The sequence below is a fragment of the Phyllostomus discolor genome, chromosome 8, assembly GCF_004126475.2.
Source record: "Phyllostomus discolor isolate MPI-MPIP mPhyDis1 chromosome 8, mPhyDis1.pri.v3, whole genome shotgun sequence".
NCBI classification, from domain to species: Eukaryota; Metazoa; Chordata; class Mammalia; order Chiroptera; family Phyllostomidae; genus Phyllostomus; species Phyllostomus discolor.
The window spans coordinates 43,149,162-43,164,595 of record NC_040910.2 but is presented as its reverse complement, the minus strand read 5'-3'; the positions used below and the strand labels follow the sequence as shown (position 1 = coordinate 43,164,595).

The 15,434-nt window shown below is 53.2% G+C and overlaps 1 protein-coding gene across 10 annotated transcripts in view; it reads right to left on the bottom strand.

Moving 5' to 3' along the window:
- The window catches only part of DNM2 (dynamin 2), an 86,240-nt gene that overhangs the window by 4,650 nt on the left and 66,156 nt on the right, over window positions 1–15,434 (bottom strand). For 8 of the 10 annotated variants that reach the window (XM_028520158.2, XM_036032339.1, XM_028520154.2 and 5 more), the window contains exons 13-18: window positions 14,577–14,628; window positions 13,643–13,654; window positions 9,647–9,760; window positions 4,321–4,430; window positions 2,042–2,153; window positions 1,333–1,497 (exon numbers count right to left, since the gene is read on the bottom strand). In XM_028520158.2, coding sequence (XP_028375959.1) covers window positions 1,333–1,497; window positions 2,042–2,153; window positions 4,321–4,430; window positions 9,647–9,760; window positions 13,643–13,654; window positions 14,577–14,628 — 565 coding nt within the window. The remainder of the gene's footprint in view (window positions 1–1,332; window positions 1,498–2,041; window positions 2,154–4,320; window positions 4,431–9,646; window positions 9,761–13,642; window positions 13,655–14,576; window positions 14,629–15,434) is intronic. The other 2 variants (XM_028520159.2, XM_028520160.2) reach the window with 1 other exon arrangement.

Sequence of the window (15,434 nt, the reverse complement as noted above, 5' to 3'; positions counted from 1 at the left end):
AACAGAAGACTCTGCCTACAAATTGTCTATACTGGAAATTTTCTCAAACTTTCAATATCTGCGAAGATGACCACACTCTATAGTTTCTAAATGTGACTGCATCAGCCATTCAAACATTTATATTTTGAAAAAGTGGTAAAAGGAAAGATAAAACATGAAGGTACAAAAAGGTACAGCAAAAACTCCTTTGTCCACACCGGCCTCCTTAGCCCCCCTGATTTCCTGGGAAGCAACAAGAACCAGATTCTTGTACAAACTTCCAGAGATATCGATGCGTATACAATGTGTATGTATTTCCTCTCCTTTTAAACACAAATGGAGTCTTCCTGTATATTGTTATACTCTGTACATTTCCATTTAATGATGAAAGTTATTATAAACCTAGAGATATTTCTCATGCTTTTTTGTGATACAATTGATATTTATTAAGTGGATTCTATTAAAAGGATAGAGATTTCAAACCTTTGGCCACCACAAAACAATGCTGAAAAGAATAATCACGCATATGCTCAATTGGCACGTGGACAAATGTCTCTGTGTGGGAAATCCCTTAAGTAGAACTGCAGGGTCAAAGCACATACGCATTTTAAATTTCAGGCTGCAGAACCACTTATATCGTTAAGTTTCATCTATCTGTGAAAAATATCCCAGGGCACCCACAATACTGAACACTGATCCCCACTGAGTAGGAGACTGTGAAAACTGGAACAAAAGGGAAGGGGCTTGAGCTTTTTGCTTTAGGCCCTGTTATAGTTGCAGCTTTTATAGTCACAACACAAATCAAACCCAGTCTGCACAACTTTGTGAGCACCTACTGCCAAGCAGAAGGCCTAAAATGGGAGGCAATTAGTACAGCTGCATTTTGCAAAAGGGAAACCTGAATGAGAGGCTTGCAAGCCCCAGGGCAAGCAGTTCCTGCTTAATGTAAAGGTGGGCTGGGCTGCAGGCCATGAGGAGGCCAAGGCTGCCAACACCAGGCTACAGCCAGGGACAGACTTAGCGTGGCTTTGAATCCCACCTCCCATTCTTTTGAGTGTTGGGGCAGGTCTCCTGAACTCTCTGGGCCTCCATTTTCCTGTCCATAAAATGGGAATGATAGCAATCCCTCTCCTAGGGTTATTGTAAGACTAAACAAATTAATTCAGAGGAAGCTCACATGCGTCACAGTAGCTTGAATTACCTGATAAATGGGAGTGTGAACCCTGTGTGGCCTGTACTTCCAATTTCCTGGAAGAGGCCAGGAATCCTGATTTTGATGTTTAAACAGTGGTGACTAACTCTAATCCCCTGGCCCCTGCCTGTGACTGGAGGCCCTAGGGGCCAGACACTTACGTTGTTGATCATGAGGTGCATGATGGTCTTTGGCATGAGGTCACGGATGGATTTGTTGATGATAGCCACGTAAGAGTCCACCAGGTTTCGAATGGTCTCCACCTGGCGCTCCAGCTGTGGGTCCATGGAGAAGGTGTTCTCCTGAATTCCATCCTCGTTTTCTGCCTACAAGGTACCAGAGAGGGTGAGGGGTGACTGCAGCCTAAGGAGAGCGTGGGGAGCCCCCTTCCCTGGAAATTGCTTGCCCTGTCCCACCCACAACTAACCCTCCAGGTCTGGCTCCTGATGGCTGTGTAGGCACCATGTGTCCCTGCCTGCCCCTGGCCTGAGCTGCCTGGACCTGGGGTGACCAGAGCCCAAAGTGGGCTAGATCCTCTTGAGGGCTGAAATGTGTTCATTTGGGGACTGAGGGCAGCCATGTTCACTCAAGGAGGGAAGGAGAAGAGAGAACAAAGCAGAAGGGATCCCAGTCCCTATTCATCCCTGTCTTTGACTTCAGTTGGAGAACCTTCTGGGCCCTGATGACAAAATCCTCCCCCACCTTTCTGTTTTGTTTGCTTGAGGATATGGGCTACATGCCTTCAGTGAGTTCTGGCAAATACAGCCTGAAAATGACCCATCTTGTGAGACCCCAGCTCCCTTCCTCCCCCAGGATGGGGTTGGCTCAGCCAAAGGTGTGCTGGCCGAGCAGGGCACAGCAACTGCTCACCTGGTCCTTCTCAGGGTAGACACCAGCTCGGAGGAACGAGGCCTTCCAGCTGTCCACGTCTTCCTGAGAGTCACAGGCCAGCTCGATCTGCCGCAGGTCCTTGTAGACGTTCCTGTGACAGAAGACAGAGGCATGTGCTCGACCTTGACTGTGGGCCCAGCTCAGGTGTAGTAAGCTCTGGGGTCTGAGTGGCCAGGATTCACACTTGACCCAGACACTCACAACCATAGGCCCCAGGAGGGTGGCAACATCTGCGCCCTATCCTGTCTCACAGGGCAGGCACGGCTGAGACAACCAAGCTACCGCAAAGTCTTTGTAAGATGTGGGTCTGAGGTTAGGCATGGCCCGGTGGCAGAGCTCTGGCCAAGTGGTACCAGTGAATGGCTGTCCTGAGGGACTTCTGGAAGGAGTCTCGAAGGGAGAGGCATGCCTTTGTTACATCTCCACCCCGCCTTCCCTGATGCCTGCAACATCATCAGGATGGCTGCAGTTTGGGTAGTCATCTTGGACAAGGAGGAGGAAGGCTGAGGAATAGGAAGGCTTGGTGCCCGTGGAGCTGTCCCACCTGCCCTGGATGGTCAAGTCTTAACTAGATTTATATAAAAAACAAGAACATCTACCTCACTTCTGCTACTGTGTTATTTTGGGTTTTCTGAACTTATAAACGATCTATCAGGTTATATCTTCAACCTCTTGTACAGGAGGGCTGACACTGGGCCAGGTGCCCGGTGTCACTCAGCCAGAAAAAGCTTCCCAACAGGTCCATCCCACTGCAGGGCCCAGGTTGTCTGGGCAGAGGAGGGAAGACGGTGAGGCTAAAAGAGCTCTAGAGATTTTTGAAGCCAGCTGATAGCCAAAGTAGGTCTCTGGGGCAGCTCAGAAAAAAGCAAGACAGCTTTTCCAGGGGGCTCAACTGGAACTGGTGGGGCAGATGAGCAGTGGGGTGTTGGTCCTGGGGCTGGCTGGGAGGATGTCGTTCACCTGCCAGCAGCTCATGTACAGCCACTGGGTCTTGCGTGATACCTAACTGTTGATTCAGGTGGTCTCTGGTTCCTGGAAGAGGGTGTGTGTGTGAGTCTGGGGGGACTGACTTTTTTTGTGCTAAATAAAGTCTCCCACAAACACCCCAGGAGACAGATTTGCCAAGAGCCTCCTTGTCCTGTCTCCATCTACAATCACTAAGGGATCTCATTCTGTCTCATGACTATGAACACTGCCATGCAATCACAACTCACCAGTTCACACCCTTTCCTGAAGCCTGTACTGACCCAGCTGCCTCCCCAATCCCTCAGGCCTCTCCCTCAGCATGGCTCAAACCTAGCTCCTGACTGTCCCCTAGCCTGTCCCACCTCCACCTTCCTCATCACAGCCAATGGCAGTTCCCTCCCTGCAGGAGCTCAGGGTTGCCACAATACTTTTCTCTCTCTCCACACCCATACCCACCAGGAGCTTGGTAAACTCTATTGGAATCTGCCCCCGCCCCCTCATGTCCTTAGCAGAACCCAGATCCAGGCCCACCATCTCCCACTTGGATCAGCACAGTCTCTTGATACTTGGTTTCTAGGCTCCCACTACCCCCATGTCTATCTCTTTTTCTTTCTTTAAATTTTTATTTATTGTTTTGAGAGAGAGAGAAGACGAAAGGAGGGAATTATACGTTTGTTGTTCCACTTACTGATGTATTCACTGGTTCTTATTTAAGATTTTATTTTATTTTTAGAGAGGGGAAGGGAGGGAGAAAGAGAGGGAAAGATACATCGATACGTGGTTACCTCTTGCACACCCCCAAGTGGGGACCTAGCCTGCAACTTAGGCATGTGCCCTGATCGGGAATCGAACTGGCAACCTTTTGGTTTGCAGACCGGTGCTCAGTCCACTGAACCAGACCACCAAGGGTTCACTGGTTGAGCTTGTATGTGCTCTGACAGGGGATTGAACCCACAACCTTGGTGTATCTGGATGATTCTCTAACCAAACTGAGCTACCCGGCCAGGATCCCATGTCTGCTTCTCCCACCTCCACCAGAGGGCGCCTGCGAGCACCTGAGTCAGGTCCTGTCCCTCTGTTTAGACCTTTCCAGGGCTAAACATCATTTCATCCCAGTCCCTGCTCGACCACCCACTGAAAGTGCCCTGGCATTTTTGTTTCTCATCTGACTCCCTTTCTAGAATGTGATGCCCTAGTACAGAGACTATAAATACACCTCAAGTGCTCAGTGGATGCTGCTGAATGACTCAAGGAAGTCACAGGTCCCCACCCTGCGACCCCATGGTGCTCACCTCTGCTCCGTGTTGAAGATGGCGAAGACATGCTTGTTGGACATGAAGCCCTTTTCCACGTCACGGATTTTGAGGTTGTCCAAAGGCAGCATGTACTTCTTCTCTTTCTCCTGAGGGCAGAAGGGCACGGGTTACCCTGTGCTATTTAACTGAAGGCCTGAGGTTGCCCAGGGCTGGACTCTGCTGCAAGGACTATTGCCAACAACTGCTGTGTCCCGTGTTAGCCAATGCACTCAGATGAGCTCATCCATCACTGCTGCCCCCTGGCCCCAGCCACGCCGGCCTCCTCAACATTCCCTGAACATCCTAGGCTAGCTCCTATCCAGGACCTTTGCAATCTGGGACCTCTGCTTGAATGCCCCATACCTCCATGGCTCCCTCCTTGCATCCTCTACGTCTTTGTGCAGAGGGGACCCACTTGGCAACACCTGCCCTGACCCCAGTCCACTACCCTCCCGGCCCCACTTCTCCCCTTGGTGCTTCCCCTCACAACACAACACAACACTCTATCTTGCTTATTGAACTAGGTTGCAGTCTGTCACCCAGACTGACTCCTCAGTTCCTGGAGGGCAGGGACTCCTGTCCATTTTGGATACTGCTGACGCGGGGGACACTCAAAACTGGCCAGCTCTGACTCTCCCCAATTCCAACCACGTCTGTCCTCTGGGCTGAGGGAATGAATTGTAAACTCAGATACCACCTCACAACAAGCCTGAAAGTGAGCTACCACTGTGCTCCCATTTACAGAGGGAGACAGAGGCACAGAGAGGGGCAGGCAGGGGATCAAGAGCAAGGCTGGGGTTTCAGATGATCCAGGTGCTGATGCCCAAGCCCCAAAGCCACAGAGGACACATGTCACTCACTTCCTAAAGGAAGTTCCTTTTAGGAAGTACCTACTGATAGCTGCTGGGGAAGCAGCCTAGGGGGAATGGGTCCTTTGGCCAGGAGCATGGGCTTGGCAACCCAATGCTCACCAGTCATCGGCTAAGCATCTATAGGGCCAGTGCATCATTGTTAGTCCTCACAGTAGCCAGGTGTGAGCAGGTACTTGCTATCTGGGTTTTCATAACAGGAAACCAGAGCATGGCACTAGAGTTCCTGGCTCCCACACCCAGGTGACCCACAACAGCTTAAGGACCAAGAACTGACATGAAGTACTGCTCCTCCACCCGCTCACGGACCCCTCCCCCAGCCCAACCAGGGATGCATCTGCTCAGGGAGGGGAACTGGCTGCCAGGGCCACACAGTAGGTGCAGTGGGCCAGAGAGGGACGTGCACCCCAAATTAGGTTCTCTCCTCAGCTCTGCCAGCCTTTCACTTCCTGGGTGACTTGGGAGACCTGCCCCCTCACCCAGCAGTTGACTTCTTTCCACCTCTCAGGTCCTTGTGTGCCAGAAAACCCCAGAAAGAAGCCCAACATGGCTGCTGCTTTCAAATTCAAGAGCAACCACAGTGATGGATGGGGCTCCCTGGTGAATGGGTGCTGCCTTGGAGTTTCAGGACTACAGACAGACCAGCAGGAGTTTGTGTCAGGCTTGGTATGTGCATGGGCTGTCCTTTGGCACTGGAAGCAGAGCTTGCCCTCCCTAACCATGTGCCCTTGGGCAAGCCACTTCCACTCTGCCGAAGTCTCTGCCTCCGTCAAAGGCAGACAGGAGTTTGCCCTCCTTGTCTGAGGTGAGCATTGACTCTCCATGTGAAAGTGCTGACCCCCAGAGGCAGTGCTTCTTTTGTCTCTCTTTCTCATGGTCCCAGGATCAGCCTACCAAGCTCTGGACAGGGAGGAAGCAGGACAGAGGCTCTCCAGGCCTCCAGATTGAGCATCAGTGAGGCAGGGAGAGGGGCCCAGTGCCCCAGAAGATGGGAGTCCCACCCTCCCATTCAGGCCCCAGACTTGGAGCCTAAGGGAAGAAGGGTGGTGAAGAAAGTGTTACCAGTGGTACCAGGGAGTTTTAGGAGCTTTGGAAGAGGCCAGGGCAAGAGTTCCTGACTGGAAGTTTATGGAAAGGCCTTCACTGCCCCCACTCTGCTGTGTCATGAGGCAGGAAGCTTCTAGTCAGCCAGCCAGGCCAAGTAACTGAGTCACAGTCCTTTTGGACTCCAAGTGAGACGCCACATCTGGAACTGTTTACAATAAGATTCCGCCCAGAGCACAGCGGCTGCCTTCCTGATGCTGCCAGTGAGCGCACGCATGCGCGCACACAGCTGTGTGTGCGCCCGCCCCCACCCAGACCCCCAAGGAAACTGTCTCCCGCACGAAGAGGCCACGGACTCAAACCCTCCTTCCCAACCTCCCCCCGCCTTAGGATTTCCTGAAAACCCACAACTTTCTCCAGATGCAAGCCAGCCCAGCCTTGCCACGTCAGAAAAGCTAGAGCGGGTTGTCACGGGTGGAGCAGTGGCTTCCTCGCCTGCTCTGAGGTGCTGAAGCATGGTGGCCCTGCCGCTGCCTGGGGGGCCCACAGGATGGACAGCCAGCTCCGCCAACCCAGTGTTCAGACTACCTGTTCAGGGGGCTCTGAATGTGTACAGTAGTCTGCACATTGGTTAGGCTGGGCTAGGGCCAGCAGCACGTCGGGACAGGGCCCCCCCCAAACTTGCTGCCATTCTACAGAGAGGCAGAGCTGAGGTGAGTGTAACTGTCCACCACCCTGTTTCCCACTGGGGTGGAGACCTGGATGGAAGGTTCTGGAGTCCAGAAGGGCCTGGGTGGGGGAAAAGGCTCCAGGGAAAGGCAGAGGGAGCCCCAACACCAGTTGTGAGGTTGAGGGCCTTGGCTGAACCATCCCCCTATTCCTACCTCTTGCTGTAACCACCTCCTCTTGTTTATTTATTAAAATAAAGAAACATCTTGCCCCTCTCTGAGCCTTCTCTAAGGAGGCTTGGCCCCGGGGGTGGCTGCCATGTGTGACTCTGAGGGTTGCAGTTGGGATCCTAACTTGGGCAGGGGCACAGAATTTTGCCCCCCAGCCCTACTGAGCTGAGCCTGCTTTGTGTCTGGGGCACACACAAGGCTCCTTTCACACAGGCCTGCTGGTTCTCATTACGGCCGGCGGGTATTCAATCCTCCTCCCAACACTTCCCTGCCTCTGGGGCCCCAAGGGAGAGTCTGGGGCTCCTGCTTTCAACCCCCAGGTGAGAGGTAAATGAAGGGCTTTTCCTGAAGTTCAAGGAGAAAAGCTTAGAAAATTGGACTTGCAATGGCGACAAGCAGTGAAGCAGGCTGAGGGTGGGACCCCAAAGCCCCTCCACAACTGCCCAAGGTCGGCACCAGGCCGTGGGGACCCCCAACCCCAAAGATAGGGACCAGCTCTGAGCTTGCCTGGCAGCTGACAAACCTCAGAGCAGGCTGGGTTTCAGACTGTGGGGGCGGAGAGGGAAAAAATGTGAAAACGTCACCCCACCCCTCACCCGGCCATTTTAGGGAGCTGATGTGGCCACAAGGGTTCCTTGAGGAACGCCTGGTCTCCCCCTCCCTCCACATCCAAACCACAAAGCTGTGGGGTCCTGGACAACCCCCTACCTTTGTTTAAAAATAGCCATCTAGATAGCATCCCTCACCTTGGGGGTCTCAGAGCTCCTGAGTTACCTGGAACACTCAGGGGTGTGTGTCTGGCTTCGTGGAAGTGGGGTGATTTTGCCCCCAAACACCCTCCCTTGGAGGAACGCACACCTGGCCTGGGCTGTGGGGCACTGGTCCAGGCTGTGGCTGAGGTGTGTCTTGGGTCGGAGCTGGTGCCCTTTACCCACCCATGGGGCCCCTTCTCTGCTCTGTGACACGGGGCAAGTCGCTACTTGGAGCCTGTTTTCTCATTGACAAAGTACAAGGGTTTCCTGAGGAGGAGGGTATCCTCCACAAAGAGGTGACCTCAGAGGGCTTCGTACATGAGAGAGCCTGCCAGGGGCCCCAGCAGAGCTCTACCTGCCTTGTCTCTGAACCTGGTTGGAAATACATACAACGGGGCCTGGGCCTGCCCATCCTGGACCAGAGTCAGCTGCCAGTGAGGCCTATGGTGCGGGCCACTTCTGAAGGGGGTCCTCCCAAACTCCTGAGGGAAGGACCACCAGGAGGGGAGGCTCCAGGGGTAACCAGAGAAGCTTAACTTCTCCGAGGCACCTGGGCTGGGTTGTTGGCTATGTCCTCCCAGATAAGGACACACAGTGGCTGTGTGACTGGGTCCTGGTCAGAGACACATGAACAGAGCAAGGCATGCATGTTCTCGTGACACCCTTATTTCCCTTCTTGGGACTGCTAGAGGCCACGTGTTGATGGGCACAGGAGCAGCCATCTTGGACCATGAGGGGAGCCATGTGCGAAGGTGGCAACAGAAAAAGAGAAGCCGAGGTCTTAGGCAGCCTTGCAACACAGGGCCACCAAGCTCACCAAGGATGAGTACTAGAAACGGACTTCTGTCTTTGCAAGTGCCTTCGTTTTGGGCCTCTGTCACAGGCATCTAACACTGCTCTGGCCAACAGGAAGAGCCTGTGGGTCTCTCAGAAGGCAACCAAGGAAAATGACAGAAACACAGTGCCCCTCATTGGCGACCTCGACCCACGACAGCAGCAATAGGAACCTAAGGAATGCCTTCACAGTTACCTGTTCCACTAAGACAGAAACGGGCCAGTCAGGATGGGAGGGCGGGCCAGAGCAGAGGCAGAGGGGGGACCCAACAGGAGTGCCCTCACTCACAGCTCACACCCCACCCGCAGGTCATGGAGCAGCATGCAGTGCTGCTTCCTGTGGCTACTGTTCCTGGTGCTGTCCCTCTGTCCTGATCAGGACAGGCATGCGTGTCATGTTCTGAAGAGACACTACAGCAAAGCACCTCACAGTAGTTAGAGGCTATTCTTTCCATTTCACAGATGAGAAAACGGAGGCCCAGAGAGGCTAAGAGCCTGGCTGAGCCCATGTGGTTTGTAGACCATGGAGCCTCAGCAGCCTGGCTGTGAGCCTGCATCCTTGATCCCACGCTGCGTTCCCTCTGAGCACCAGAACCTCCCCTTGCTGTGCCTTTGGAGGCTAGAGTCAGTTTCCGGCCTGCTGGTGGCTCCCTCCCCCATCTCCCTTTCTTCCATTAGGCTAGACCCCACAGCGAGCCATGAGGGGCTGGAACAGGATGTGCGATGCCTGGCACATCCTCCAACCCTGGCTGTTACCATCCCAGTGGTGAGCTCTGAGGCGAAGTGGTGCTCAGAGAACCTTCCCTGAATAAACCAGTAAGCAAGTCAGGGAATGAGGAAATAACTGAATGAACAGTAAGTGAGTGAGCGACAAGTGAGCAACCACTGCTCTCATCCTATGGCCCCATCCCTAGCAGTCACTTACCTCCTCATCCTTGTACCAGGAGAGAGACTCAGCCGTCAGCACAAACCAGTACTCCTTGGAGCCGCCTTTCATCAGGCTGATGTTGTTGATGGTTAGCCACCCTCTGCGGATCACCTGGGGAGAAGGACACGGTTCAGTGGAGGACCCACCACCTAGCCCAGCCCACCCCCAGCACTTCAGTCAGGCCCGAGCCCCAGCAAGGTAGGAAGCCAGGGACCAAGGCAGACACCTCCAGCCCAAAGACAGCCAACCCAAGTTCGTTTTGCCACAATCACTTCCCACTGGATACCAGTGTGGGGCACTTGGGTGGACAGTCGCTGACTCACTCACACGCCCGGGATGAGGTGACAGGGAATGTGGCCCCTGGGGTTAGGTTGAGTTAGCACAGATAGCAAAAGGTATGCCTGATGAAAGGGCCCCAGGGAAGGAATCCCAGGCTTGTGTGTGGGGACATGTCACATGGAATGTGACACTGGAAGTATTGTAATTAGGATAGGAAGGTGCCACTGGGCCCTTCCCCTCGTGCTCTCTGGAAGGTAGCTATCAGTGGAAGGCTGGAGGAGTCATCTACACACTGAAGTAGCTCTTTCTCTTTCCTCTTTCAGGAGCCACTGGCAGAGGCTCGGCTTGCAGCCTTCACTCTGTTCTCTCCTCTGCTGGCTCATCTCCCCAGCTTGCTGGGGCAGATGCTTAGGGGGCACAAGTACCTGCTTTGACGGCCCCTGCCTGGGGGCTCCCTTCCCCACGAGTTCTTTTCATAGTATGAAGATGAAGGGATGCCTCCATCCAGAGACCTGGGGGTGAAGGTCTGAGCCCAGGGGACCTGCAGGGAATATTCTCCATGCTGGACTCAAGCCCCAGTATCCCAGTTTTCTCTGCCTGACACATCAGGCTGAGAGACCCCATCGCTGGGGGTCATCAGGCAGTACCACATGAGTGAGAGGCAGAACCCAGGCCTGTGTGGGGAACTCACCTGACAGCTAAACATAGGCAGCCTCCTGGGCCATAGAGGCATGTGTGGGCCAGAGCCCCCATCACTCTGGACTGGGGCCCTTGGGGCAGCGGGCAGCATGTGCAGGCACAGGCAGTGCTGCCTGGGGCCAAGGCAGCAACAGACTATCAGCCCCACCAAGGCCTACCTGCAGAGGGTGGGTTGCAAGTGGCCACAAACAGCTAGGAAAAGCTGGTGTTGGGAAGCCCAGATTGGGGTGGAGCAGGAGCACTCTAGATGGGGCTTAGGGGATGCTTCTGGGACCCCTATGCCTTCCTAGTGGGTAGCTACCAGAAGGGGTCAAATCCTGCCCACTCTGAGCTATCCCCAGGCCTGCACAATCTTAACAGAGTGACCAGCCCCCAGCCCTCTCCTCTCCTGGGGCCAGACTTAGGCTCTTGGCCTCAGAGCATAAAGACTGAGGTGGCCACAGAGCACCCAGAGACCACTGCACCATGCAGAAGCCTCTGCCCAGGCTGGAGACAGCATGAGACGCCACATGGAAGCCCTTGTTAAGTGGAGGGCATAGGCTTCTCCCTCCCTGGGATGAGACAGCATTTTGGAGTCTTTCTGCCAATAGGGAGCAGTGACATCTGGTACCTGCTCAGCCATAGGTTGTCTGGTGGGCAAGAGGGCAGAGGCTATTAGCCCCATCAAGGTCATGGTATCTTCCCTAGCAGCAGGGTGACCAACTCACCCCATTTTTTCCAGGAGCCCCAGTTTAGCACTAAAAGTCTCAAGTCATGGAGATAGACTCAGTCCCAAATAAAGCAGGAAGGCTGGTCATGCTGGGGGCAGGGATGGTCTCCATACTCAAGCTTGGGGCACTCCTGCCTAGGACCTGGGGAGAAGCCCCTGCACCTCATCCAGCCCCAGAGCTCCAGGGCTCTGCTTATACCAGTTCCTTCACTCCCCCAGGGGTAAGTAGGGCCTGTCCTGGCCAGGCCCACAGAGTGGATATTTCTCTCTAACCTTCAGGTCAGTCATTGATTGACAGCCAGGGGAGGGAAGATCAGGGCAGTGGAAAGACAGGCTGTTGGTGCTCACCAGAGAAATCCTCCCATGGGCAGACCTGCACACTCTCAGGCCCAGTCTGGATCCAAAGGGCAGCTGTGCCCCATGTACCCCCTCCCTGGTGGTCTGGCTTATCTGACTCCACCCTCAGTCAGTAGCAGTCTGAGCTGGCAGGTAGGGCCCTGGCTGTGCTGCAAGGTATGTGTACATGAGGCAGGGCCATGGCAGGAATGACACACCTGAGTCTCAGGGGCAGAAGGTTGCTAGTCAGACCCGGAGAAGCCCCTGAGAGCTGTCTTTGAGCTACCCAGAGAGCTGCCTTTATGGGAGCTCAGCTGGGGTCAGAGACAGAACCTCAGCCTGGGGAGGTGCAAGCTGTGGGTGGCAAAGACAGGTGCTGAGTCTAGAGAAACAGGAGTACTTGGGCCTACTCATCCAAAAGGCAGATTTGTGCCCAAAGTGACGGCTCAGAACGAGGCGGGACAGGAATGCGGTGGGCAGGGGAGACTGAAGAGGCAGGCAGGGCTCCCACGTTCAATGGGGCGCAGCAACAGGCAAGCTGGGGTGGGAGAACAGGCCCCAGGGACAGCATGGGCAGCGGGCAAGAAGCAATAGAGCTGGGGTCTACCAGCAGGATAGGCCAGCCTCCTCCCAGATGAGGGTCCCAGCCCTAGTCACCAAGACAGATAAGGCAACCATGGCTGGGAGACCCAGGCCCCCTGGGCTGTTTAGAGGCAGGAAATCATTCAAGTTCAAAGAATGTTGGAAGTGACATGAGGGAAAGTGGAATCGGGGGTAAGGACCAAGGACAATTCATTCTTCTTTCTGTGTCTTCTAAGAGAATTCTAGGCCCTGGGCACAAATGGCAAGATCCTAGGGTCTCCAGGAGATGCCTGCCAGAGGGCAGCAGTGGGACCCAGTGCCTCAGTGGCTGGTGGTGGCAGACTATCCCAGAGGAGGAAGCTGTTCGGGCTGGAGGCCCAGGCTATGCTCGCCAGGGTGGAGGGCTAGGGCTGAAGCCAGCTGCCTGGAGGCAGACACACTGAAAACAGCTCAACTCTCAGACGTGAACAGCACCTGCTTCCCCGCTGGGCTGGGCCACACAAGGAGAGGAAGTATAACCCACAACAGGGATGGCAAATACCACTCATGTGGGGGCCACTCCCATCAACGAGTAGGAGCTGCCTGAAGTCCTATGATAAGAATTCTAGGTTCAGTGGGAAAAATGCTGGGGTCAACAAGTGATGTCTGCCATAGGCAAAGGGGGCAAGTAGAACAGAACAGCCTAATCAATCCATCATGTATCTACCATAGAGGCAGGATAGTGGCCGCATCCAATAGAAAGTTGCCTCATCAATTAGTCATGTCTGCCATGGAAGTATGTCACATACAAAGCTATTGTGTGGGAAAAAATTTCCCTGGGCAGTTAGTCACATCTGCCATAGCATGGGAAGTGGTGGCATGCTTAGGAGAGAATGCCAGGATTGGTTAGCAGTGTCTGCCATGGGCACATGACAGGGGAGAAGCACAAGGGAAAGAGTGCTAGATCAATTAGTAATGTCTGGCATGAGCTCAGGAGGGGTAAATTTTCTGCATGGGGCTGTTTGCACTGGAGACAAAGTGGCAGCAGTAGAAGTTCCAGCAGAGCTTGAGCAAAATTTTCCCTGAGAGGGATGTGAGGAGGGAGGGGAGGGGGTATTAGCCAATTATTTGCCATCCCTGACCTACAGGAAACCAAGTCAACATGTCAGGAATGGGCTGGAGGGGTGGGCCTCCCACCAGGGTGGTCGGGTTAGTGTCTGCGTGAATCAGCTAATGCCCAGGACGACGTGACATTGGGCACAGGTTGGGGTGGGGGTGGGGGGTTAGGTTAGCTTGACTTTTAGTTTAGTTTTTTTTTTTTTTAGAGAGGAAGGGAATGTTAAGGGATGGGGGATCTCCACCACTTCTACATTCTCTAATGTTTGCTACCACGCTAAGTGGGTACTTACCAAGATCTCCCCCTTTGAAAATGCAAAGTTAGGATTGTGGGTAAATCAAAGAAGAGCAGGTGGAGGAAAAGAGACATAAGGGACATGAGGGGATGGAGAAAAAGCAGGAAAGGCACAAAAATGGGAGGAGAGAAGAGCAGAGAAAAAAACAGCAAAAGAAAAAAATTACATGCTATTAATTATACTCATGTTAATATTTAATTCATTATCATCTCCCAAAACAAAAAAGCAACAACATACATATTATCTACAAGCACAAAAAAAAATCATGCAGTGATCACACCCTTCTTTTCCAGAGGGCTCTATAATCGTGCAAGATAAACAGCAGAGCCCCCACCCCCCCGCTGCATGATGTGGAGAAGCAGGGGACATTGGTAGAAATTTTTGCCAAGATGAATTTCTAAAAAAAAAGGAGAAAAAAAAGAAAGAAAAAGTACCTAATACTGGTAAATATAAAGCTGTTCTTATTTCACAGGCCTCTGGCTGGGGCACAACATCAAGGCAGAAACCCCTGTGTGTGGCTTAGGGTTTCCCCAGGTGTGCGGTCAAATTACCCCATAGGCCTCTCCAGAAGTGCTTGTCACAATGCCACCTCCCACAGGCTCCAAGTCTTTGGGGCCAAAAACCCAATTTGGCTGCAGACACCATTGATGACTGGGCTTCCCTGAGTGGGTGAAGCTCTAACCATGGTCTTGGATGTTCAGATAGGGCCTTACCAGACAAAGCCTTGCAAAACTTCCCCCTTGGCCTGCCAGAGCTTTGGTTCTCAGACCAGTTTCCCAAAGCATCAAAACCTAAGTGGACTTGAGAGGCTGAGGGGTGAAGATCTGGTGGGGCATGCACACGCCAGGTGCCATCTCAAGGCTCAGTGGTCCCTTAGTGCCCTCCCCCCCCACCCCCCAAGTATGGAGCTGTGGCCCCGAGGGCTGGCTACCTGGTTAGGAATGGCTCTCTTCTTGTTTAGCTGAGTACTCCTCTGCTGAGCGCTGAAACCAAAGCACAGAGAGGCATGCAGGTGAGATGCTGGGAGGGAAAAGGAGCAAGAGCCCTCAGGGCCCAGGTGGGGTTCTTTCCCACAGGAGGACACCAGTTAAGGGCAGAGTTAGAGCAAAACTACCCTGCACATGAAGGGCTGCTTAAGGGAAAGAGCTTGGGCTTGTGGAACAAGAAAACATATGGACTTAAACCAAGGCATCTATGCCCTGATCTCTGCCACTCCTGGGAGCACCAGCTATTTCCAGAACTCATTGGGTGATGGAGCTTCCAAGGATGGGCATGAGAAGCTGGACTCCCAGATGGCTGGAAGTTACCATGGCTGAGTGTCAGGCTGTTTGGGAGTCAAAAAGGTGAGGCTTCCTCCCACTCTCAATTCCTACTCCTAACCTGGGCACCAAGACCTAAGTACAATAGCTTGACCACAGTCTTTATCAGACCTCAGAGATCAGACCGTGGGAGAGCTGCTCACCAATACTTCACTCATCTTGGATAGCTCCTGCCCTAACCCAGAGGACAGCCAAGGTCAGCAGTGTGTTTCTATTACAAGGTCTGTTATTTATCTACAGTCCCAGGTCTCTTTTCTTCTTTATTCATCCTGTTTCCTGGCTAGTCCGTGCCAGGAAATGGTAAGTATAGATGAAAGCAATGCATTTATATATGGACACTTACTTAGTTCCCTTGTTCGTACTAATGTCTTATCTTATTGTATTGCTTTAGCCGGAACTTTCAGAACAACATGAAAAGGCAAACTATCTTGTTTCATTCTTGTACTGACTGCCTCTGGGTTTTTTAATTA